Source organism: Gopherus flavomarginatus, chromosome 10 (genome assembly GCF_025201925.1).
Source record: "Gopherus flavomarginatus isolate rGopFla2 chromosome 10, rGopFla2.mat.asm, whole genome shotgun sequence".
Classification (NCBI taxonomy): Eukaryota; Metazoa; Chordata; order Testudines; family Testudinidae; genus Gopherus; species Gopherus flavomarginatus.
Window position 1 is genome coordinate 82,850,206 of NC_066626.1, and position 26,784 is coordinate 82,876,989.

The window sequence follows — 26,784 nt, forward strand, 5'->3', positions numbered from 1 at the left end:
TCTGCAAAATGGCTGTTTGATGGATTATTGTGTGCTCTGTGTGGGGAGGAAGAGAAGGAGGATTGTATGTTTTTTCAGGGACTAGACAATGAAAACTTACGTGTAACTGAGTGGGGAAGAGGTAAAAATTGAGATTCATATCAGAACCAAATCTGTGACTGGGTACTGTTCGTATGGAGCTGGGCTTGGATCCAGGATGGGGTGGGCAGGGGGAGGGGGCTCCTAGGCTTCATCTGGGCTGGGCTGAGTTTTGGAGCTTGGCGGTGGGTGTAGTTCGTCCCTGCTTCTGACTCGGTTGTGTGGATATAATGACTGATGGAGAGAGAGACCCAGGCATCTTAGAGAACAGTAACTGAGCTATGGGAACTCTCCATTTGAGTCTTAGTGAGTAGTCTCAGGTCTGACTGATGAGTACAAACTGCAGATTCGTTCAGTGCTGCATGCCCTTTCCCTCAGGACAATCTTCCTGTTAACCAGTAGAGCCAGTATTCCGGTATAACTTTTAACAAACAGTCTGATCTGCGTTAGTGAGGGAAGTGACATATCTGAGAATATAAACAGTGCCTGAGCCCTAATGTTGTTGGGTCTATTTAGGTTCTTCTGTGGTTCATAACATCATGGTATCTATTAACCTGAATAACTGTATGGTACTGTAGATCATTAACCATTAGGGAGCTAGTCATCTGAGGGCACAGTTGCTGTTTTTACACATGCATAGGTGACTTTTTTTTTGAAAATCTTGTCCTGTGTTATAAAATCTAACTGTGAAGGACAGCAGTCTGCTGCTGAGCAGAAACGCAGAATTATCAGGAGCGAGCGCGCATCATACTACAGCAAAGCCAACATCTATAATGCTACAGGGAAGACTCAGAATACCAAAGGGAGCCCCAGGCAGTTCAGATCAATAACATGCGGTGATACAGATTAAAAAATAGCATACTGCTTGGGCAGAACTTTCCCCCTTTCAATTGCTGTGGTATCCATCCTTGCTTGTGTTAGACCCTTTGGTGACTCTACGTATGAAATGCAGTGACTGGACACTTAGAACAATTCCATTCACTATTACTGATACAGCAAGCACAATGCTTCCTTCAGAGTCTTTCGCTATCAGCTAGTCTCTCTGCATTGACCTACGTATGGACCTGCCAAATCCATTCCCTGCCCTGGGCCTCCAAAGACTGTGTCCAGCTATTTCCAGATGTCATTCTGTGTACAAAGGATGGAGCTGCCAGGAAGTTCTTATTGTGTAATAGGCTCATTACCATTCTGAGCTTTGACATTTCAGTGTTGAATGGTGGGAGCTGGGCAAAGTCAGGCAAGGCTGGGAGAATGAAAGGAGCCATTCAGAATCCTGTTGAGCCACAGTATGAGGAAAGCAGCTTTGTTGGGTTATTCCTGGGTGGGGAGGGCCCGTTCCTGGAAGATGAGGCCAAGATATTGTATAGCCATACAATCTGGCTGGCAGAGTGCTTCTCTTCCCTGCATCTGGTTCATTAAAAGAGGTTGTCTAGAAGGGGTGCATCAGCCTCCACAAATGAGATTAACCATCTGAGCAGAGGGAGAAAACCCCACAGGGCCGATATGTCTTTGCTTTACGGCTACCTCTTGGGCTGAATTGATTCATGTCCCAGGATGTGCTTTAGGCTGCTAGGTGACAGTATAAAGGGGCAAGTCTCCCCTGGGCACATCCACCTAGAGTATCTGCCTTCAACATGCCAGACTGGATAAAACAGTAAGAAGTGAATGTTTAGAATGCTGAGACCCCACCTGGGGATAGGGGCTGGGGAGAAGCTGGGAGGTTTTCTGACAGATGAAGAGCAACAGCAAAATGAGGGAGGAGCTAGCATCTCTCAGGCCAGGCTGAGTTGGAGAGAGAAAGGCTGAGTTCTTTCAGCCTTGACTCTGTGCAAAAGCTGAGAGAAGGGAAGGGTCCCTTGGAAGGTGTGTGTTCCCACAGGACATGACAGCTGATTGTACTGTCTTAGGGAGAATCATGATGCACCTGGATCTGGGATCTTCTTCAGGATAGCACCTCAAGCAGCCTGTTGTGTGATGTATGGCCTACCCTGTAACTTCAATGCTGTGTGCATAGAAAGGCTCGAAGAAGGGATCCTTAAAGCCAGTAGTGCTGTTGTGAAATTCCCTCTGGGGCGAGGGCTCTGCATTGGAGGCCTGTGCTTTGTCAAAGACTGTGCATGGTAGGCTAAAACATGAAAGGGACATCTTTGAAATAGTCCCAGCTTACAGTAACTCAAAATGAAGAGCTGAGTCAAGTCATTACAGGTTGGCAAACCTAACTTCCATACCAGCAGATTGGTTGGAACTATAGGAAAGAACAGAATTATCAGACACATAGATGAGCACAATTTGTTGGGAAAGTCAACGTAGCTTTTGTAAAGGGAAATCATGCCTCACCAATCTATTAGAATTCTTTGAGGGTGTCAGCAAGGGTGATCCACTGAGTCTCCTTCGAGTGATGGTCCCCATGTGTATTCCGCACATGGGTACACATGCATGCCATTCGCCTGAGTCCACAAATTCTTCCAAGCAATGTCCGTTGATTCGCACATGTGCTATGGATCTCCTCATGTTCCCAACTAAGGCCTCTCCAGTTCCTTCTTACCACTGCATGGCCTGAGTCAGAATTTTATGTTCTCTTTACAACTTGTTGTAAAGACATTTGTAAATAGTTTTATTTCTAAGCTTAATAGTTAAAGTTCATAGAATACTTAGTAGAATGTTTTTCTTCCTTTCTTTCTCCCTGGTTGAAGAACCCTTCCCAGGCTCCAGGACTATGCCCAGAATCCCAGGATTTAAGAAAGAATTGTATCTCTTGCCCTCTCTCCTTCCCCATCAGTGACAAACATCAATGTTGCCCTTACTGACTGGGAGAGGAGAATATCTCTGCAAAGTGTAGTATCTGTCACTCTTTTTCTCACCCAGAACTCAGGAAGCCTGGGGGCTTCACCTGAGAAATCACCTGATGGAGAAAACTATGAACCCCTTCTCCAATCCAGGCCAGGGAGATCCCCCTCCCCCCTCTACATTGGCCTCAATTAACCAGCAGTGCCCCTCCAACCATGTGCCTGGGACTGGAGCCTCCAGCACCTAAGCTCAAAGCCTCTTCTTCTAGGGCTCCCAAGGAGGGCAGAGGGCACTCTTATGGGCATGAGGACAGATCCCTGTCCAGGACTATCAATAAGAGATGTGCTCCCTTCCCGAGCCTCTGCAGGTTTGTTGAGATGTTGCACATAGACCCTAAGGAGCTAGCTCCACTAATGACCCCCAAATTGGAGGGCAAAGCACCTAAAAAGAAAGATCCACTAGTTTTGTTAGTCACCTCAGTACCGAAGTGTAAGGACTGACATTCACTGGCTCCATCTACAAGCGGTGGTCTGGACCCATCATCAGTACTGCGTCATTCATCTAAGGACCATCCAGCTGCCATAGACATACCAGGTCCATCAGATTTGACTGCTAGAACCTCTCGGACACCAAGGCATATTGAAACTTTCATGCACTGCATCCTCCCTTATCCACAGTCTCCACTTTCCTCCAGCCTGGCCCTCCTGAGAGATATTACTCTGGAGGACGAGTCTACATTGATGTCCCAGGAACAGTCCCACCTCCAGCCATCTGGCAAGGAGTGCTCCAGTATTGACTATTGCTGGAGCAGTTTTTGAACTCAGATGAGTGAGAGGTGCTAGCGACTCCAGTACGTCTACAGACACAGTTGAGCCTTCACAGACATTCAAGGAGACACGCTTACTATTCCTTTTAGTACAACACCCACCCCCCATCCACCCACCTGACCACTGGTACCCATTCCCTTGCAGGCCCCCGCAACTGATCATTCTCTTTTTGGTCTTAATGGGGTCCTTGGGATCTTTATGGCAGGCATCAGGGCCCTTCTCAAGAATTGTACCACTACTCTCCCTCCTGCCAACAAGATCTGTCAGTGTACGAGGAGGAGGAGGTGAATCTGGATCTGCAGGTTCCACTGGGTGTCTCCTTGTCACCTACGGATGAAACACTTACTCCTTCCTTGCCGTCTCCTCCAGATGCCCATCGGTGGTACCAGGAGCTACTGCAAAGAGGTGCTAGTGACCTCCAGATCCCACAGAAGAGGATCCAGGACTGTCAGTGCTGGCTCCTGGATATCTTGCAATCTTGGGGACCAAGCACCATGACCCTTCTGATCAATTAGGCCATACTAGAACTGGTCAGAGTGGTATGGCACACTCCAGCATCCTGTTCCCCTACAGTGAAAAGGGCTGAGAGGAGATATTCTTGTTCCTGACAAGGGAGCTGAATTTTTGTTCTCCCATCCTTCCCCCAGTACACTGGTGGTACAGACAGTTACAGAAAGGGCTTGGTTGCACTATCAAAGAGCCACCCCAACAGATATGGGCTGTAAGAGACTGGACCTCCTGGGAGGAAGGTCTTGTCCTCTGCAGGCCTGCAATTTTGTGTTTAAATTACCAAGCTCAATTAGCAAAATACAATTTTTAAAAACTATTCCAGGCTTGCAAGCTTTATAGACCAACTTCCCACAGAGGACAGAGCCCAATTTAAGTTCCATCTAGATGAGGAAAAGCTAGTGGCAAAAACAGCTTTCCAGGTCTGGCCATTGGCTTAGTCATGAAAAGGGACTCTTGGCAGTAAGCATCAGGGTTTCCTAGGCAGGTTCTGGATGGTGTTCTCCCCTTTGATGATTCAGATCTCTTTAACAAATGCAGGGATTTGTCTATTCTTTCATTAAAGGACTCAGATCAACTCTGCTTTCCCCAGGGATTTATACTTGACCCCCCAGGAGGAAACACCAGAGCCAATCCTATAGACCAAGACCACCTCTTCCACATGTACCTTATTACTAGCACCAAGCCGAGCCTCCACGGAAATGTTGGAGCATTCAGAGGCCTTGCTTCTTGGTCCCCTCTACTACTGTGGCCTCTACTCACTCCCAACCAACAGCCAAAGGCCATTTTTGGTCAAGATCCAGGTTCCACCACTGATGCCACCCATCTCTTCATTCATCACTTTTGGAGGCCAGCTCACACTCTTTGCCCACATCTGGAGGAAGATCATTACTGGAAGTTGGGTTTTAGAGATTATCCGTCAGGGATGCTCATAGAATTTCTCTCCTTCCCTCCTCATAGACTCATAGACTCTAGGACTGGAAGGGACCTCGAGAGGTCATCGAGTCCAGTCCCCTGCCCTCATGGCAGGACCAAATACTGTCTAGACCATCCCTAATAGACGTTTATCTAACCTACTCTTAAATATCTCCAGAGATGGAGATTCCACAACTTCCCTAGGCAATCTATTCCAGTGTTTAACTACCCTGACAGTTAGGAACTTTTTCCTAATGTCCAACCTAAATCTCCCTTGCTGCAGTTTAAGCCTGTTGCTTCTTGTTCTATCATTGGAGGCTAAGGTGAACAAGTTTTCTCCCTCCTCCTGATGACACCCTTTTAGATACCTGAAAACTGCTATCATGTCCCCTCTCAGTCTTCTCTTTTCCAAACTAAACAAACCCAGTTCCTTCAGCCTTCCTTCATAGGTCATGTTCTCAAGACCTTTAATCATTCTCGTTGCTCTTCTCTGGACCCTCTCCAATTTCTCCACATCTTTCTTGAAATGCGGTGCCCAGAACTGGACACAATACTCCATTTGAGGCCTAACCAGCGCAGAGTAAAGCGGAAGAATGACTTCTCGTGTCTTGTTTACAACACTCCTGTTAATGCATTCCAGAATCACATTTGCTTTTTTTGCAACAGTATCACACTGTTGACTCGTATTAAGCTTGTGGTCCACTATGACCCCTAGATCTCTTTCTGCCATACTCCTTCCTAGACAGTCTCCTCCCATTCTGTATGTGTGAAACTGATTGTTCCTTCCTAAGTGGAGCACTTTGCATTTATCTTTATTGAACTTCATCCTGTTTACCTCAGACCATTTCTCCAATTTGTCCAGATCATTTTGAATTTTGACCCTGTTCTCCAAAGCAGTTGCAATCCCTCCCAGTTTGGTATCGTCCGCAAACTTAATAAGCGTACTTTCTATGCCAACATCGAAATCGTTGATGAAGATATTGAACAGAGCCAGTCCCAAAACAGACCCCTGTGGAACCCCACTTGTTATACCTTTCCAGCAGGATTGGGAGCCATTAATAACTACTCTCTGAGTACGGTTATCCAGCCAGTTACGCACCCACCTTATAGTAGCCCCATCTAAATTGTACTTCCCTAGTTTGTCTATAAGAATATCATGCGAGACCGTATCAAATGCCTTACTAAAGTCTAGGTATATCACATCCACCGCTTCTCCCTTATCCACAAGGCTCGTTATCCTATCAAAGAATGCTATCAGATTAGTTTGACATGATTTGTTCTTTACAAATCCATGCTGGCTATTCCCTATCACCTTACCACCTTCCAAGTGTTTGCAGATGATTTCTTTAATTATCTGCTCCATTATCTTCCCTGGCACAGAAGTTAAACTAACTGGTCTGTAGTTTCCTGGGTTGTTTTTATTTCCCTTTTTATAGATGGGCACTATATTTGCCCCCTTCCAGTCTTCTGGAATCTCCCCCGTCTCCCATGATTTCCCAAAGATAATAGCTAGAGGCTCAGATACCTCCTCTATTAACTCCTTGAGTATTCTAGGATGCATTTCATCAGGCCCTGGTGACTTGCAGGCATCTAACTTTTTCTAAGTGATTTTTTACTTGCTCTTTTTTTATTTTAACTTCTAAACCTACCCTCTTCCCGTAAGCATTCACTATATTAGACATTCCTTCAGACTTCTCAGTGAAGACCGAAACGAAAAAGTCATTAAGCATCTCTGCCATTTCCAAGTCTCCCGTTACTGTTTCCCCCACCTCACTGAGCAGTGGGCCTACTCGGTCCTTGGTCTTCCTCTTGCTTCTAATATATTGATAAAAAGTCTTCTTGTTTCCCTTTATTCCCATAGCTAGTTTGAGCTCATTTTGTGCCTTTGCCTTTCTAATCTTTCCTCTGCATTCCTGTGTTATTTGCCTATATTCATCCTTTGTGATCTGACCTAGTTTCCTTTTTTTATATGACGCCTTTTTATTTTGTAGGTCACGCAAGATCTCGTGATTAAGCCAAGGTGGTCTTTTGCCACATTTTCTATCTTTCCTAACCATCGGAATAGCTTGCTTTTGGGCCCTTAATAGTGTCCCTTTGAAAAACTGCCAACTCTCCTCAGTTGTTTTTCCCCTCAGTCTTGATTCCCATGGGACCTTACCTATCAGCTCCCTGAGCTTACCAAAATCCGCCTTCCTGAAATCCATTGTCTCTATTTTGCTGTACTCCCTTCTACCCTTCCTTAGAATTGTAAACTCTATGATTTCATGATCACTTTCACCCAAGCTTCCTTGTACTTTCAAATTCTCAACGAGTTCCTCCCTATTTGTTAAAATCAAGTCTAGAACAGCTTCCCCCCTAGTAGCTTTTTCAACTTTCTGAATTAAAAAGTTGTCTGCAGTGCAGTCCAGGAACTTATTGGATAGTCTGTGCCCCGCGGTGTTATTTTCCCAACATATATCTGGATAGTTGAAGTCCCCCATCACCACCAAATCTCGGGCTTTGGATGATTTTGTTAGTTGTTTGAAAAAAGCCTCATCCACCTCTTCCACCTGATTAGGTGGCCTGTAGTAGACTCCCAGCACGACATCACCCGTGTTTTTTACCCCTTTTAGCCTAATCCAGAGACTCTCAATACTCCCATCTCCTATGTCCATCTCCACCTCAGTCCAAGTGTGTACATTTTTAATATATAAGGCAACACCTCCTCCCTTTTTCCCCTGTCTGTCCTTCCTTAGCAAACTATACCCATCCACACCAACATTCCAGTCGTGTGTATTATCCCACCAAGTTTCAGTAATGCCAACAATGTCATAGTTGTATTTATTTATTAGCACTTCCAGTTCTTCCTGCTTATTACCCATACTTCTTGCATTTGTATTTAGGCATCTAAGATACTGGTTTGATCTTGCCTCCCAGCTTTGCCCTGACCCTCCTTTCTCTCTGTCATTATAGTCTGTGCTCCCTCCTGTTTCCAACCCATCTCCCAGGTCTTGTTCCCCACTTACCTGTGGGCTTTGCTTATAAACTCTTCCTCATCCCACTTCAGGGATCACTCTTACAAGGTGATTCTTCAGTGGGAGGCAGAATTCCATTTACATCAAGAAGCAATAGAACACGTCCTGCCTCAACTCCCCATTTGGGTTAGCTGTGGCACCCAGAGTATTTACAAAAGTTTCCTCTGTAATAGCAGCCCTGATGAGACACCAGGGCTAAATGGTATTCTCATACCTGAACAATTGCCTCCTGGTAGGCCGCTCATGTCAGGAGGTTAAGTTGTCGACAAGGTTCCCAATACAACTTCTAATAGTACAAGGCATTTGCATGAACATAGAAAAGCCTGTTTTATCACCCACAAGGACAGTAAACTTGACAGGGGCAATGTTGGACTATATTTCCATGACACTACTCCTCCGTGCAAACAGGTTTCTTACAGTCTACAACCTGGGTTCACGCATTACCCACCAACCATGAACCACAGTGCACAGGACCCTTTCACTGCTGGGTCACATGACCAGGTGCATTGCTATGACACCGTTTGCCAGGTTTCATTTGTGCCGCCTGTAAGCTTGACTTCTCTTGATCTATTGACCAGACAAGGACCACATCAACTCCAAGGTGGGCAATCCCACCAGAGTTATCACCTCCTTCGCTCGGTGGTCAAACCTGGACGAAATCATGGTGGGTATTCCCTTCAGCCCTTCCATCCCCAAAACCACCATTGTGACAGATGCCTCCCGTCTGGGGAGGGATGCTAACTGGACCCCATGAAAGGCCAGATGACACATAAACATACTAGAAGTGAGGGCGGTTCACCTTGCATGCAAGGCCTTCCTTTCCCTCCATACGCCCATTCCGTATACAAGTAACATCAGACAATATCACCACAGTGGTCTATGTAAACAAACAAGGAGGACCGAGATCTCATACTCCCTGTCTGGAAGCCATTAGACTGTGGAACTGGTGCATCAGGCTGCATCACAATACAGGCTGTGTACCTCCTGATATTCACAACTTCCTTGCAGACAAACTAAGCAGAAGCTTCTTGGCAGACTACGAGTGGGAGGCCCGTGACAGAGTCTTAAGTGAGATATTTACACAGTGGGGTTCACTGCGGTGAGACCTTTTTGTGCCCCAAACAAACAGAAAGCTTCCTCTATATTGCTCCATTGAAGCCATGGGTTGCAGCTCCCAGGGTGACACTGTACTCCTGACCTGGATGAACGACCTCATGTATTGCCTTTCCTCCCATACCCCTGCTTCCACAGGTCATAAGGATGGTATATCATGACAGAGTCAACATAATTCTCTTAGCATCCTACTGACCCAGACAGTTCTAGTTCACAGAACTTCTAATGATGTCTGCACTCTTTCCTCTATGCCTGCCCCCCGTCCCCGGCCTCCTAACTCAGGATGGAGGGAAAATCAGGCATCCCAACCCAGGTTCTCACCACCTCATGCCCTGGTGCTTTGGTGGGCATTGGAAATAGAATGCTCCTGCTACCTGGCCAAATGGAAACATTTTTGGCCTGGGCACAGCTCCAACATTCTTCAGCCACTGCAAGTATCCTTGTTGTTCTAGGTCTCTTAGTTCTTTGCTAGTACACCTAGCAATGATTAGTGCCTCCCTCTGTAGAAGGACATTCTGTCTTCACTCATCTAGCGACAGTAGTCTATGAAAGATCTAATCAGGATCTTCCCACCAATGACCAAACCTGCACCTCAATGATACCTTGATCTCGTCCTGTCAATGCTCACAGGTCCGCCTTTTGAACCTATGGTGATGTGTTCCATGACCCACTTTCCCATGAAGGTGGTGCTCTTAGTGGCTATCACTTTGGCCAGGAGGGTGAGTGAGCTCAGAGCCATCATGGCAGACCCTCCTTATACAGTTTTTCCACAAAGAAAAGGTTTCTCTATGAATATACTCAAGTTTCTCCCCAAGTTAGTTTCTGATTTCCATCTCAATCAAATGATACTTACCTGTATTTTTACCAAACCCCCATGCTTCTGCTGAAGACAAGAGACTTCACTCCCTCTATGTCCATCATGCCCTGGCTTTCTACCTGCAAAGAATCAAACCCATTAGAAAATCACCAAGTTTTTTTTTTATCCCCAAGGCAGAGAGATCACATGGTCAAGCCATATACTCCCAGAGGATTTCTGAGTTGGTCTTGGGATGCATCCTGGAGTGCTACAAGGTAGTGAAAATCCCTTCCTCTAGGACCGTCACAGCTCACTCTGTGTGAGCACAGGCTGCCTTGATAGCTTCCCTATACGATGTCCCTCTGCAGGACTTCTGCAGAGTGGCCACCTAGAGTTCTGTCCACATGTTCACAATACACTATATTTTAGTTCATACCTGTGGATGCAGCAGCTGGATCTGAGTATTGCAGTCATTTTTACCACCAGCTTCCTCACATCCACCTACATCTGAGCACTGCTGGCCAATCACGTATATGTGGAATACAAACATACGGATCATCACTCAAAGAAGAAATGGCGGTTACTTACTGTAATTGGAAATTCTCTGAGGTGTGTGGTCCCTGGATGTATTCCATTACACACCCTCCATCCCCTTTGCTTCAGAACTTGTAGGATTAGACTAAAAAGAGGAACTAGAGACGTGTTGACCCACACACTCTCTTACATGCTTTGTTAAGAGTGCAAGAAGATTTACTGCGCATGTGTGGGTCAACAGACATTGCATGGAAGAATTTCCATACTCAGATGCACATGTGTACCCAATATGTGGAATACAAATATGGGACCACACATCTTGAAGAACTTCCAGTTACAGTAAGTAATTTCCATATATAGTGTATTTGGACTTTCAGAAAATCTCTGACAAGGCTTTCAGCAAAGTAATCAGTCATGGGGTAAGAGAGAAGGACCTTTCATAGATCAGTAACTGGTTAAAAGACAAGTATTAGAGGGGTACCCGTGTTAGTCTGGATCTGTAAAAGCAGGAAAGAGTCCAGTGGCACCTTATAGACTAACAGACGTTTTGGAGCATGAGCTTTCACGGGTGAAACCGACAAAGTGGTATTCACCCACGAAAGCTCGTGCTCCAAAACATCTGTTAGTCTATAAGGTGCCACAGGACTCTTTGCTGGTTAAAAGACAGAAAACAAAGGGTACGAATAAATGGTCAGTTTTCAGAATGGAGACCTCCTCAGGGGTGTGTACTGAGACCAGTGCTGTTCAACATATTCATAAATGATCTTAATAAAGAGTAAACAGTGAGGGGGCAAAGTTAGCAGGCAATACAAATTACTCTAAATAGTTAATCCCAAAGCAGACTGCAAAGAGTTACGAAGGCATCTCACAATACTGGGTGACTGGGCAACAAAATGGCAGATGAAATTCAGTGTTGATAAATGCAAAGTGATGCACAGTGGAAAATATAATCCCAGCTATACATATAAAATGATGGGGTCTAAATTAGCTGTTACCACTCAAGAAAATGAACTTGGAGTCATTGCGGATAGTTCTCTGAAAACATCCGCTCAATGTGCAGCAGCAGTCAAAAAAGCTAACAAAGTTAAGAACCAATATGAAAGGGATAATAAAACAATAAATATCATAATGACTCTATATAAATCCATGGTATGCCCATACCTTGAATACTGTGTGCAGTTCTGATTGCCCTATCTCGAAAAAGTTATATTAAAATTGGGAAAAGTACAGGAAAGGGCAACAAAAATGATTCGGGATATGGAACAGCTTTCGTACGAGGAGAGTTTAAAAAGACTGGGACTGTTCTTCTTAGAAAAGAGACAACTAAGTGGGGATATGATAGAAATCTATAAAATCTCCACTGATGTGGAGAAAGTAAATAAGGAAGTGTTCTTTTCTCCTTCTCATAACACAAGAGCTAGGGGCCACCAAATGTAATTAATAGGTAGCAGGTTTAAAACAAATATAAGGAAATATTTCTTCCCATAAGGCACAATCAACCTGTGGAACCTGTTGTCAGGGGATGCTGTGAAGGCCAAAAGTATAACTGGGTTCAAAAAAGAATTAGGTATGTCCATGAAGGCTAAGTCCATCAATGGCTATTAGCCAAGATAGTCAAGAATGCAACCCCATGCTCTGGGTGTCCCCAGTCTCTGACTGCCAGAAGCTGGGACTGGATGACAGGGGGATGGTTCACTTGATAATTGCCCTTTTCTGTTGATTCCCTCTGAAGCATCTGGCACCAGCCCCTGTTGAAAGACAGGATACTGGTCTACATGGAACATTGATTGACCCAGTATGGCCATTCTTATGTTTTTATGTTCTTAAGATGTCAGTGTTCTTTGTATCTGTGTGTCTCCTCTGTAGCTCTAAATTCTTGACTCAAAGGTCAAGTCTCCCCAAAGTGACTGCAGGGTCTCTTGCCATCTTACATACCTTCAGCACCTGCATCCCAGTCTTCCACTTGCTTCAGACTTTTGACTGTGCTGTGGCTAGGCCAATGGTAGCATTGTGCAAAAGCTGGAATGCTTACTAAACATTATACAACGTATATTCCATGGGGCAGCCAGCCCTACATATGGCTCTGTCCAGCTGGCAGTGTGAGAACTCTGTAGGATGGGGATGTAAGTCATTAGTTTCGTAAAGTAGTGACAGTGGTAACATCCACGTGCTCCTTCTGCTCACCTATCATGACAGCTTTTTCCTCCTTATATGCTCACAGGCGGTTGACTCTAGGGACTCTCTCTCAATGGCACTGTATTCCCAGTGCTTCTCATGGCTCATTGGCAAGATTAATATGAAGATCAAAGGGAAGGAAAACTTTAAGTCTGTGGGCATCCTGGATATCTTTGGCTTTGAGAACTTTCAGGTCAGTACTCTATCTTTCTGGATGCCAGGTTTTTTCTGAAGATTTGCTGGATGTATGAGGAAATTTGCTAGGCCGATATCTGGTGTGGGTCAATACCACACATTTGTGGAAATGTCTTTCCAACACACATCGTCTGTGAGAGAGGGCGAGAGACCACTTGGTTGCCCTTTTGCAGTGCATGTCCTTCTGTGGGCTGTGATAGATGGTTAGTTCCCCTTTGTGGGTGGATTATGATAGACAGTAGTTGTACCTCGAGATATGTGTGCACAGTAGACGTCTGGTTTCTAACATATTCACATTCTTGCTGTTTTCTTGTGGTAACAGGTGAAGGATGCCTATTAATTAGCTGCCCTGTGTCAGAATGAATAACCAATAGGAAATGAAAGAGAGAGTGAGGTGATACCAGACTCTTCTACTCTCCTCTTCTTTACCCAAAGGCCAGTCAATTCTGGCCTTGGAGTTCATATGGACACCGTTCATTAAATGCTGGTCTTCTGTATGCAGTTTCCCTTCCATGTTGTCCTCACAGGAAGATTTTTTTATAGACCTGTGACCTGAATTTTAATTTTTATCATCTTTGTTTCTTTTCTCTTGTAGATCAATAGTTTTGAACAGTTTAACATTAACTATGCCAATGAGAAGCTCCAAGAATACTTCAACAAACACATCTTCTCCCTGGAGCAGCTAGAGTACAACAGGTAATGAAGGGGAAGGAGCAGTGCCTCTATTCAAATTTCAGGATGCAAAACTGAGAACATAATTCTTCCCTAGTGATGCCCAGCATTTGGGAGGGTGTCCCTGCTCAAAGTGGCTGATTGCAGTGCATAAGCCTGTGAATATGCTTTGGTGGGGAATGTCCAGTGCACTGTTTTGTTAGAGTGGGACTTCTGTCTTCAAGCAAGAAGTGTCTCACCTCTCGAGTGTTTCATTATTATTTTTTATTATTGTAGTGCTTAGGAGCAGGATCCCATTGTGCTGGACACTGTACGAAGATGGTCTCTGCCCCAAATTGCTTACAGTAACCACCGGCTGTAACTCAGTATCTCACATGAAATCTCAACATTGAATTGGTTCAAATATCAAGTTTTGCCTGGTTTTCACCCTGAACAGTAAACCCTTCCCTGGCACCTGAAACTTGGCCCAGTCTTGCTGGAAGGAGGTGAACTGAAGTAAACCAGGCCCAAGTTTAAGATTGTAAAGTTTTACTTGGTTTCAAATGTTATAATGAAAGTTTTGCAGCACCCTGCTCGTCTCTAACTTCCTTCTGTTTCATCTGTATTCTCTCAGCTAGTCATTCACAGAGCCAAACCCAGCTCCTTTCTGTCACGTGATGAAAGTGTTCCAAGATGTGTGGTCTTTTGTTTCTAAATCCATTGTGGTAGCAAAAAAGAAACAAAAATCTGAAAACTCCAAATCCTGTTCTCTTCCTCCAATCAGTAATAGTGTTTTAACCAGATACTTTGGCTCTATTGTAGTCCACAAGGTTATAAGGGAACACTGTGAACATCTGGCTTGACCTCCTGTGTAACACAGGCCATAGAACTTCCCTGAAACAATTCCTATTTGAACAAGAGCATATCCTGGAATAACATCCAGTCTTTATTTAAAAATTGTCAGTGACAGAGAGTCCAACACCATAACCCATCACTGGGTTGTTCTAATGATTAATTACTCTCACTCTTAAAAATGTATGCCTTATTTCTAAATGGGGCTTTGGTCTGAAAAGGGAAAGTTTCCGAATCTCTAAGTTGAATAGGTCTCTGAGGGCTTTCTTTTTTCTAGTGACTCTTCTTAAGTGGAAGTGGTTGTGGTTTTGTCTTTGAGTTTGAAGAGTCCAACAGAAAGAGAGTTGGGCACTCTAGATAGCTATCTACTATTAATATATTGTATTGATGCCCATCACCATAATATCTGAGCCTCTTGAGAGAGGGCAGCCAGAGAAATATTCCCCTCTAGCTCCAAGACAGAAGCATTTATTTTTCTTAATGAGGCAATTGAATAGGGTCATTGAGACTGAATGTGAGCAGTTCTGTAAAGGAGAGACACTGAACAGATAATTCTTTAAGTTCTAAAGACTGCCAAAATACAAGCCTATTTATACACCCACTCCCGCAGCTGATTCCATCACTGCAGGAAGCACATGTTAAAAACACTATCCTTCCTATGAAGGGAGATTTTCCCTAAAGATCAGATTGGAAGTGTTCAAACTCTGTGGCTGGATTTTAGAAAGGACTCAATAATGTTAAGACTAATATTGTTTTTTGATATGCTAAAGACAGGATCTTTTACTTCAGGATATTGGCTATTCTCCTCAGTAGTCAGGAAATAGCTTCTGTGTATTACATTGCTCAGTTGGCCAAGCGTATTATGGCACCAGAGGTAGGATATTATGCTTGACTGATCAGTGTTCTGATATGGTACAGCAAATTCTACATTTCCTTCAGTACTGGAATAGAAGCTACTCTCAGAAGAAATCCCAGAGTCTCAGTTAAACCCTTCCAGACTTGTGAGGCCTCTGCCAAGGGCATTATTGGATAATGCAAGGATCTTAAAAAACATGGATTCATTTTTTTTTTCACGTCCCAGTGAAGAAAATATAATTTTTTTGTTCCTTTGTGGTAGGCATGTCTATTTTGGAAATTTCCAGATATTTTGCTTCCAGTTGTTCCTCCAGCTCCTACTCCTCCCTGGAAGTCATGTCTTCCACTTCCTACTTTCTTCCCTAGGGAGCCTGGGGATGGTGGTGGTGTGGTCCATCCCTTGAATCCCTCCTGGGTCCTGGGAATGTTGCTCTGTGCTGCCTCTATATTCCTTCACCTCACCCCAGGGACTGGGAGATTATTTCTTATATCACTGTTTTTTTTCTTCTTGTTTGGCAGGGAGGGAATAAGCTGGGAAGCCATTGACTGGATGGACAATGCAGAGTGCTTAGATCTCATTGAGAAGGTGGGCAGTTCTTTATAGAATTCATCTGGTCCCAGGAATCCTGGCAGGCATGACCTAGCATGACACTTAATTTTTCCTTCCTCACACTTAAGCATTTGTTTTTATTGTCCTTTCCCAATACATAGGCATAGGCCTAAATTGCAGGGCTGGCTCCCACATTCTGTTCTGTGGTTGGCTATCACATGGTCTCTGGGATTCTGCTGGTGTTTCCATGTGTTACAGCATGGGTAGATCAGCAAGATCTTTTTCACATCTTGTTCTTCCAAGAGCATGGGCCTTTTCATCCCTCAGAAGGGCCCTCTGTAAGAATGCAAATCCTCTGCTCATTGTTTGGGATAGACTTAGGTAGGGCTTTAACCTCCAAAATACAGATTTTATAAAGAAATTTCATTTCCACGTTCTTGGTGATGAGCCAGTGTTCTACTTGTTGAGTCTGTAGATTGGCCACCAGGTGCACTTTACACTCAAGCTTTCTAGGGTGTAACTTGAAGGGTGTCATTCAGCATGACAGTCTCAAACCTTTATTTCTCTAGCCTGAATCCTGTGCAGTTTGTAGTTTTACTGGTTGGTAAAGGCTGTCTCTCATTTGGATGTAGAAACTAGGTTTGCTGGCACTGGTCAACGAGGAGAGTCGATTTCCCAAGGGCACAGACAGCACCCTCCTGGAAAAACTGCACAGCCAGCATGCAGTGAGTAAGCAAACCATCCCCTAGGCCAGGGGTGGGCAAACGTTTTGGCCCGAGGGCCACATCTGGGTGTGGAAATTGTATGGTGGGCCATGAATGCTCACAAAATTGGGGGTGTGGGGTGTGGGAGGGGGTGAGGGCTCTGGCTGGGGGTGCGGTCAGAAATGAGGAGTTTAGGGTGCTGGATGGGGCTCTGGGCTGGGAGTTAGGGTGCAGGAAGGGGTGCAGGCTCTGGCTGGGGTTGCGGGATCTGGGGTGGGGCTGAGGATGAGGGGTTGGAGGTGCAGGAGTATGTTCCAGGCTGGGACCAAGAGGTTTGGAGGGCAGGAGGGGGATCAGGGCTGGGGCAGGAGGTTGGGGCATGGGAGGGCCAGGGGGTTGGAGTGCATTAGAGGTGCAGGTTCCAGGCAGGGTCCCTTCCAACTCTGATATTCTATTATTCTAATGAAGCAACTTGCAGAATCTCTTCAACTCTCTACAGAGGAGGTACAAGAGTCTCAGCACTTTCTTGTGGACGTTCTACACACCCTCCCTAGAGTAAGATAGCTCTGACCATTGATGAGGCACTCTTGTCTGCAGCCCATAATTTATGGCTGACTCCTGCTACTCTTGCAGCTACCTGAAAACAGGCAGAAAAAATATTACATGCCAGCAAAAGGGTGGAGTATTTCTTCTCTCACCCACCCTCAACTCCCTTGTAGTGGAAACAGATGATGAAAGAAACAGCCAAACTTGCTGAGGATCTGCACCCTTTGGCAAGAAGGATAAACTCATCCACTGCTCTTCAGTTTTCAGTAGCAAATTTTCTAGTCCTGATGGCAAAATATGATGTTAACCTAATTGCCTTCTATGACAAGATAAGTGGCTCTGTGGATGAGGGGAAAGCAGTGGATGTGTTATTCCTTGACTTTAGCAAAGCTTTTGATATGGTCTCCCACAGTATTCTTGCTGGCGAGTTAAAGAAGTATAGGCTGGATTAACGGACTATAAGGTGGATAAAAAGCTGGCTAGATCGTCTGGCTCAACGGGTAGTGATCAATGGCTCCATGTCTAGTTGGCAGCCAGTATCAAGCGGAGTGCTCCAAGGGTCGGTCCTGGGGCCGGTTTTGTTCAATATCTTCATTAATGATCTAGAGGATGGTGTGGATTGCACCCTCAGTAAGTTTGCAGACGACACTAAACTGGGAGGAGTGGTAGTTATGCTGGAGGGTAGGGATAGGATACAGAGGGACCAAGACAAATTGGAGAATTGGAAAAAAAGAAACCTGATGAGGTTCAACCAGGACAAGTGCAAAGTCCTGCACTTAGGACGGAAGAATCCCATGCACTGCTACAGACTAGGGACTGAATGGCTAGGCAGCAGTTCTACAGAGAAGTACCTAAGAGTTACAGTGGATGAGAAGCTGGATATGAGTCAACAGTGTGACCTTGTTGCCAAGAAGACTAACAGCATTTTGTGTTGTATAAGTAGGGGCATTGCCAGCAGATAGAGGGACATGATCATTCCCCTCTATTCAACATTGGTAAGGCCTCATCTGGAGTGCTGTGTCCAGTTTTGGGTCCACTCTACAAGAAGGATGTGAAAAAATTGGAAAGAGTCCAGTGGAGGACAGCAAAAACGATTAGAAGACTGGAACACATGACTATCATCCACTCCCTCCATCCCCTCTTCAGGGATTCTCCTCACATGGACCTCCTAAAGTTGGAGGTTCAATCCCTCCTTCCATCTGGAGATGATAGAGCCAGTTCCCCCAGAAATTGTGGGAAGAGGGTTTTATTCCAAATATTTCCTGATTCCCGAAAGAAATGGTGGCTAGAGGCCCATTCTAGGCCTCGGGAACTTGAACGCCCATGTTATTTTGCAGCTCTTCAGGATGGTGACTGACTACCATAATCCCATCCTTAAATCAGGGCAACTGTTTTTTTGCCCTCAGCCTTCAGGATGTGTATTTTCACATCACTATGTATCCTTCCCACAAACATTTTCTATGTTTCATCATTGGCGCAGAATGCTGTCGATACCATGTCCTTCCCTTTGGACTCTCCACAGCACCATGGGTCTTTGCAAAGGTTCTTTCAGTAGTTGCAGCTCACCTTCCCTATCTGGTCAGTTGGGTTTTCAAGGGGCATTCTGCTCTGGAGTCCAATTGGCAACCTGCAAGGCCCTGACCTGGGTCTTCGTATCAGCCTGAGGAAGTCCACATTAACATCCGTTCATCGGATAGATTTCATTGGAGCTACCAGGGCTCTCGAACTGCCAGAGCCTATCTACCAGAGGACGTGTTTTTAGCAGAGTCCAGCAGACAGCAGTACGGACCTACCTTCAGCTGTTACGTCACATGCCAGCCTCACGCGAGATTACATCTGCAATGTCTGCAGGCCTGGCTCAAAACAGTGTACATGCTGAACAGGCACAATCTTGGCAAATGAGTTTCTGTTCCTCTCCATTGTCATGCCCACTGCCAACAAGAATCATCATACTGGATGTCAAGTATGAGACGGGTAGCCGTGTTAGTCTGGATCTGTAAAAGCAGCAAAGAATCCTGTGGCACCTTATAGACTAACAGACGTTTTGGAGCATGAGCTTTCGTGAGTGAATACCCACTTCGTCAGATGCATCTGACATACTGGATGCTTTCTTCTAGGCTGGGGACCTCACCTACAAAGTTACACAGCACAGAGGAAAAGGTCCCACAGGATACATTGCTTCCCATCAGTGTCTTAGAACTAAGGGCAGTTTGTTATGCGTGTCAGCACTTTTTCTACAACATTCAGGGTTCTTGGGTCGGAGTAACAGTAGACAACAGGATGGCTATGTACTATGTAAATCGATAAGGGGGAGCAAGATCCCAGTCCTTATGCATAGAATCACTGGTACTGATATATTGCCTACCACACAGAGATTTCTGCAGTTTACCTGCCAGGTCTCCAGAACACAATGGCAGATACAATAAGCAGAAACTTCCATCAGTACCACAAGTGTGCGCTCAGCAACCTAATCTTTCACAACATCTGCGAAGCATGGGATCTTCCCACAGTGGGTCTTGTTGCAACCCCAACCAATACAAAAAGCCATATTTTCTGTTCCAACGGGGGATGCGGCTGCATATCTTTGGAAGAGACCCTGCTAGTCCCTACCCCACACTCTCTTCTACACCTGCTCTCCAACACTACTAATCCTCCAGACATTAATCAAACTGAGGTTGATGAGGATCATCTTAATAGTGCTGCCTTGGCCCAGATAAGTCTGGGACTCAGATCTGCTTCACCTTTCTGTAGCTATATGTTGATGCCGCCTGCTCAGATCGGACCTCATGGCACAGAATTCAGGTACATGAGCCACTTCTGCATTGTATCTCTGATCCTCAAGACCTGGTTCCTTTGTGATTCTTGAATTTAGAATTGGACTGGTCAGCTGAGATCCAATCTGTATTTTCTAAATAGTAAGAAGCCTTCCACACATAAAACTCAGCTGCAGAAGTTGAAAACACTTCTTTTCCTTGTGTTCCTATCACTCTGTATGTGCTTCTGAAGCACCTCTCTCAACTATTCTTGATTATGTATTGGAATTGAAAACACAGGGACTATGTATGAGTTCTGTTAAAGTCCTCCTGGCAGCCATTACAGCTGTTCATTAACCTATTGAGGGCCTTTTGCTCACCCTACCATAGCCAGATTCCTTTAAGGTTTATATAATTTGTTTCTTTGTATCTGGAACCCTACACCTCCTTGGGACCTCAGTTTGGTCCTCAGTGCCTTAAGGAACTCGCCTTTCAAGTCTATAGGCCCTATTTATTCCTTCATCGCTCCCTTAAGACCTCATTCCTGGTAGCCATCCCTTGGCCAAAAGAGTGGGAGCCCTCTGGGTGCTTGTGGCCAATTCACCATATAGTACCTTGTACCGTGACAAGGTCATGCTATGTCCCCATCCCCACTCTCATTGGACTTTCATCTCAATCAGGATATCCATCTGCCTGTATTCTTTCCCAAACTTTATTCCTCAAGAGGAGAAGCTAGCTGCCATACTTTAGATGTTAGAAAGGCACTCAGCTTCTATCTGGACAGAACAAGAATCTTTAGGATTTCCCCTAGGCTGTTTGTATCCTTCTCTAAAAGAATGAAAGGACAATCAATTTCCACACAGAGATTATCAAAGTGGGTTTCAGTTTGCATGATAGCTTGCTACGAGGCCAGTGGGGTACAACCTGTCCCCCTCCAGGCTGACAGCCCATTCCATCAGGGCTAAGTTCACTTCTGTAGCCCTTTCCTTCATTGTAGAAATTTGCAGGGTCACAACCTGGTCCTCAGCTTACAAGTTCTTCAAACATTGCACTATCCAAGGGGTAGGCAACCTATGGCACGTGTGCCGAAGATGGCACATAAGCTGATTTTCAGTGCACTCACACTGCCTGGTCCTGGCCACCGGTCCAGGAGGCTCTGCATTTTAATTTAATTTTAAATGAAGTTTCTTAAACATTTTAAAAACCTTAATTACTTTACATACAACAGTAGTTTAGTTCTATATTATAGACATAGAAAGAGACCGTCTAAAAACATTAAAATGTATGACTGGCACGTGAAATCTTAAATTAGAGTGAATAAATGAAGACTTGGCACACCACTTCTGAAAGATTGCTGACCCCTGTACTATCCTGTCCATGTCCAAGATGGACACAAAATTGGTGATGCTATCTTCCAAACCATCTTGATCTGCCTCTTCAGCACCCCTTCCTCGTTGAGTCACTGCTTGGGAGTCACCTCCTGCCCTCCTTCCCCTCTGCTGCAGAGTCTTTTGGCTCAGAAGTTGAGAAGAAACTGGACCAACAGCAGGTCTTTGCCTCCCTATTTACCCTCACACTGGAGCACAAGATTGTGTAGGGTGCAGGCACAGACCAGCAGGCACAGCTGATTCAAATCTCCAGTTGAGAGTGCATGGGTCCGCTCATGTCCTGTGGTGGAGTACCCATGGGGACCAAAACATCTCAAAAACTCAAGTTACAAAAAAGTAGGTAACCTTTTGGAGAGTTGAGGCTGAGAAAGAAGCAAGAGACTTAGGAAGACAATGGGGAATGTGTTAGGGGAAGATGAAAAACATGGGCTTTGCAGGAAAGCGGAGAGTATAATGTTGACAAAAGACTTTGGATACTATTCTGAGAGGAAATGAGGGAAGTCCAGGAAAGGAAGTGGATTGGGAGGGGGAGGAGAGAGACATTAATAGACAGGGACAAAACAAAAGTGAAAGGGGAGGCAAAATGAATCAAGAAAAGATTCTTGACATGGAGGCAGGAGGATGGTAGAGAAATCTGGGTGTACTAAAATCAATAGGAGACACCAAGGGCAAACAAGCTGAACAACATGGACTAGAAGATAAAACAAGATACCCAGTGAAAGAAAGAAAAGGCAGATGTAAAGAAGAACATAAAACGAAGGGAGACAGGAGAAGTATAATTAATTCTTCTAAAAAGGTACAGAACTGCTATGCTAAACAAACTCCCTTGTTTTTATATCCTGCGCCGAAAGTTTTGGTCAATGCCAAATCTGTGTAAGTATTAGTATCACGCCAGTAGTGTGCTAGCCTTGTGTAGGCCTTGGGTCCAATTCTGCAATCCTTTGTTCACAGAGCCTGGGAAGATTGGGCCTTTTTATGGTATTGGAATATATATTTGCAAGGTAGATGTAGGTTACTGTGCAGCCTCTAGGGCAGGGGTAGGCAACCTATAGCACACATGCCGAAGGCGGCATGCAAGCTGATTTTCAGTGGCACTCATGCTGCCTGGGTCCTGGCCACCAGTGCGGGGGGCTCTGCATTTTAATTTAATTTTAAATGAAGTTTCTTAAACATTTTAAAAACCTTATTTACATTACATACAACAGTAGTTTAGTTCTATATTATAGACTTATAGAAAGAGACCTTCTAAAAACGTTAAAATGTATGACTGGCACGCGAAACCTTAAATTAGAGTGAATAAATGAAGACTTGGCACACCACTTCTGAAAGATTGCTGACCGCTGCTCTAGGGTCAGGCTATGGCGCAATCGAGGTCCTCATCCACCCCAGTTTAGGAGCCAAAAGTGTTCCTTGGATCATAGCTGAGACAGAGCTGTTGCATGAGCCTGTTTGTTCTTATGGCAGATAACCAGAACCCTTTTTCTTCTTTATTTCAGAGTAACCATTACTATGTGAAGCCGCGGGTGACAGATCACCAGTTTGGGATCAGGCATTATGCTGGAGAGGTAGGTGTGCATGCTGTGCCCAAGAGGAAGGAGTCAGCAGGTAGAAGGATCTAAGCCACTGACATTCACCTATGAGTCCTGAGTTACGCAAACTGCTGGGAGTGGCAGCTCCACTAAGCTTCCTGCTTTGGATCATAGCCTAGAGGAATAGACATGGGGTTGAGTTGGGCCCCCTAGGTGTTACTGTAATACAAATAGTAAAATGTCCTGAGTTGTGATCTCTCTGCTTCTGCCTTGCTGTGTGTCCTTGGGCAAGTCATTTCCCTTGCTCTGTTCCTCAGTTTTAGCATCTGTAAAATGGGGAGCATGAACTTGACTCACTCTCTAACTAATTAACTAATGTGTGGGAGTGTTTTGAGCATGTATAGAACTATATTAATGTTAAATATTATTAATATGAGTTGCAGCTTTATAACTTCCTCCTCATCTGACCTCATTTTCTTCCTGATGATGGATCTTGATTATGGGAAGATGTAGCAGAACTATGCTGCAGTGTGATGCTCCGTCCCTGGAACTGAGCTCTTGGCATGCATCCTGCTATAATGAGAGCTCCCCACTGGAGGGAGAGGAAGAGGTGTTGATGGCTCCACTCTAGGAGCAAAAGATGCAGGGGGGCTTTCCACTAGGTGGTTCAATGGTACTGGGGAGGATGTCAGCAGGCATGTCATTGCAGGAGCCACTTTAGACCAGCTCCTACCCAAGACTGAATTTAATGAAGTAGCTGGGACCCTCAGTCCCACAGAGGAGACTGAATGTGCTCAACACAAACTGCATCTGATTGCTGGTCAGACAGAATGAGTTTTGGTTACACAGATGCCCTGTTCAGCTAGAGACTCCGTCTCCACTCGCGGCTACCTTCTTCCCGTGGGTGCAGGAAATCCCATTCCTCTCCTCACTGGCTTCATAGCTACCTCCACCCTAACCTTCCCAGCAAGGCTCAAGATCTTATCCTGTCTCGTAGCTCTTGATATGTATGGCATGGCTTATACGATATTACATGGTGTCACTTGAATAATAGTCCGTGATCACATATATTGGACTGGGTCACTATAAGGCAGAAGCACAAGATGGCAGAGTCGAAGCTGACTGAACAATCTTAACTAAGATATTTCCTCATTTTTGCACTGTTTAACTATGCAACATTTGCACTCTTTAAATTTAGTATTTTACCTGAATTTCCCTCCTCTTCCCCCCTCCCCCTGCCCCAGAAAAGACAAAACAAACTTCACTATGTGGAGGTGTTTGGCTGGACCCTACTGGATGCTCTGCAGCCTTGCAAGATCCACAGGACTCAGCCCCTCTCTTCCAGACTGGAGACTCTGCACAGCTTTTGCTGTATCCAAACGTGCAGTGGCTGAGGCAAAGGCCCCATGGACCTAATATGATGCACAATGAAAGTGCATGCTGCTGCACAGATGGGCCTTCCTGGGCTGTACAGTTCACCAGCTGAACATCATGCACTGGGACCTGCATTTGGGGCCAGATTTTAAAAAATGCTCACAACTCTGCTGCTCCCATCAGTACATGTATGGCCAGATTTTCTGCAAACCCAGCTGCTTATTTTGGTGCCTAAGTGGGAGCTGAGCTCTTCTGAACATCTGGTCCCAAATGTGGATGCTGAGACCTTCTGAAACTTCAGTCCATAGTTACAGATGTTCTATACATGCTTCAAATGCCGTTTTCTGTGGGTCATAACTTGATGAAATCTGAACACTCAGGACCATATTTTCACATTTTATCCCAGTCACTGTGGTGCTACAGCTATTTGAAAAATAAGCTTACCAGAATATTTTAAAATGGGGAAAGTATCTTTGTGCCCTACTGCAGGGGTTCTCAGCCTTTTTCTTTCTGGGCCGCCCCACCCCCAACATGCTATAAAAATTCCATGGCCCACAACTGCTTTTCTGCATATAAAAGCCAGGGCTGGCGTTAGGGGCACCAAGCAGGGCAATTGCCCATGACCCCATGCCACAGGGCCCCCCACACAGCTACATTGTTCAGGCTTCGGCTTCTGCCCCGGGGCCATGCAGTGGGGCTTTGGCTTTCTGCCCTGGGCCCCAGTGATTCTAATGCTGGCCTTGCTTGGCGGACTCCTTGAAACCTGCTCACAGCCCCCCAGGAGACCCCAGAGCGCTGGTTGAGGACCACTGTCCTAGTGCCTTGCTGCTACTTTCTTTAGTTATTAAGTCTTCCTCTGTCACTCTGCCACCGTACATTATGCAGGCCTCTCCTCCTGCCTTCTGAGTTACTTGGTGCTGAGTGAATGCTGTGTGTGGTGATGTGACAGCAGAACTAGTCGCCGTCTTTCTAGGACATTTCTTTCTCTTACAACTGCAGCCTTGTTGGCAGGAACCTTGAGAAATGTGGGTAAAAGTGCCCTCCCCCAGTGGTCCTGCAGTGCTAGGAGACCCTTTCTGTGGCCCTCTCCCAGTGACCCTGCAGTGCTAGGAGACCCTTTCTGTGGCCCTCCCCCAGTGGCCCTGCAACGCTAGGAGACCCTTTCTGTGGTCCTCCCTTAGTGGCCCTGGAATGCTAGGAGACCCTTTCTATGGCTCTAACAATGTGGCCTCATTAATTTGTTTGTAAATTAAAGTGCACTGCGATCTGATATGCGAGGGATCTGTCTGCTCTGCTTTAGTGTGCACAGATGCTCTGTGTGTGTGTGTGTTGGTTCTCATATGGGAAGGATATTACCTGCCCTGAAAGGTGGCATGTTCCTCTGTGTGTGTAAGGGATTAAGTGCCCTATGCATAGGCTGCTGTGTGTGAGGGTGGCAGAAGAGGTTGGCCACCGTGTGTGTGTGTGTGTGTGTGTGTGTGTGTGTGTGTGATTGGCAGCTGTATGTGTATTGTCAGGAGTGGGGGTCAGCAGTCCTCGATCTGTGTGTGTGAATGGGGAAAGACAAGGGTATGCTCTGCTGACAAAACCACTGGTGTAGACACCACTCTCTCAACAAAGGCATGCTTCTGGTGACATAGCTAAGGTTGGCTGGGGAGGCGATGTCCCCAGTGGTCCCCGACCTTTTCCGTGAGGCAGGCGCCAGACGAATAGCCGCCAAGGACCGTGGCCGCTGGACAAGCAGCCGCTGAAATGCTGCCATGAAAGGACAGCGTCAAGAGGCATCGCCACCAAAATGCTGCCATGAAGAAGCATCATCAGGAGGCGTCGCCACTGAAATGCCGCTGAAATTTCGTGGGATTTCAGCAGTAGCACTTCATGACGTTGCCACTTCTTGGCAGCATTTTGGCATCTTCTTGTCTGACGGCCAGTAGGTGAGCGCATATGGCTGCCCTGGCGGGCACCATGGTGCCCGCAGGCACCACGTTGGGGACCCCTGTTCTACGCTATCAGTAGTCTCCTGTCAGTGTATGCCACATCTACACTAGAGAGCTACACCAGCATAGCTATGTCAGCACAGGCTCTGTAGTGTAGATATGCTACATTTTGAAGGTTTTCTTTGGAACTCTGTGCACTAGAAACAACTTTTTTTTGTAAATGAAAGCCAGGATTCTGACCTCATGGAGAGACTCCAGGGGCCAGGTCTTTAAGCATGTGCCTGTAGTGCCTGGGCACGTAGGAGTTTCCTGCTCTGTTGTCTTGTCATTGGCATGCAGTGGAGCTGTGTGCAGGGTGGCCCTGTATGTTGGCATGTGTGGGGGAGGGAGTGTCACTGTGTCTTGAATTGCTTACACTATTATGTACTAGTCAGCGTGTATTATCTGTGTCACAGGTATTGTATGATGTGAGAGGGTTTCTGGAGAAGAACAGAGACACCTTTCGGGATGACATTTTAAACATGCTGAAGGATAGCAGGTAAGCAGCCCTTAATGCTCTGCAGGGGAGAATGGAGGCCGGAATGAGGAGAACTCTGTGGACTAAACTGAGCAGAATTCACGTGATAGCAGGGTCATGTAGAAGAAGAGTTACTTTATATGATTACCCAAGTTCCTATCTCTCTGTATATTGGCAGCAGGAGAAG

General features: G+C 45.5%; 1 protein-coding gene across 4 annotated transcripts in view; it reads left to right on the forward strand.

The window, feature by feature from the left end:
* Positions 1-26,784, forward strand: part of LOC127059028 (unconventional myosin-X-like) — a 202,116-nt gene that overhangs the window by 41,107 nt on the left and 134,225 nt on the right. For all 4 annotated transcript variants that reach the window (XM_050969637.1, XM_050969640.1, XM_050969639.1 and 1 more), the window contains 6 exons: positions 12,793-12,939; positions 13,537-13,637; positions 15,819-15,885; positions 16,482-16,574; positions 22,737-22,805; positions 26,536-26,618. In XM_050969637.1, coding sequence (XP_050825594.1) covers positions 12,793-12,939; positions 13,537-13,637; positions 15,819-15,885; positions 16,482-16,574; positions 22,737-22,805; positions 26,536-26,618 — 560 coding nt within the window. The remainder of the gene's footprint in view (positions 1-12,792; positions 12,940-13,536; positions 13,638-15,818; positions 15,886-16,481; positions 16,575-22,736; positions 22,806-26,535; positions 26,619-26,784) is intronic.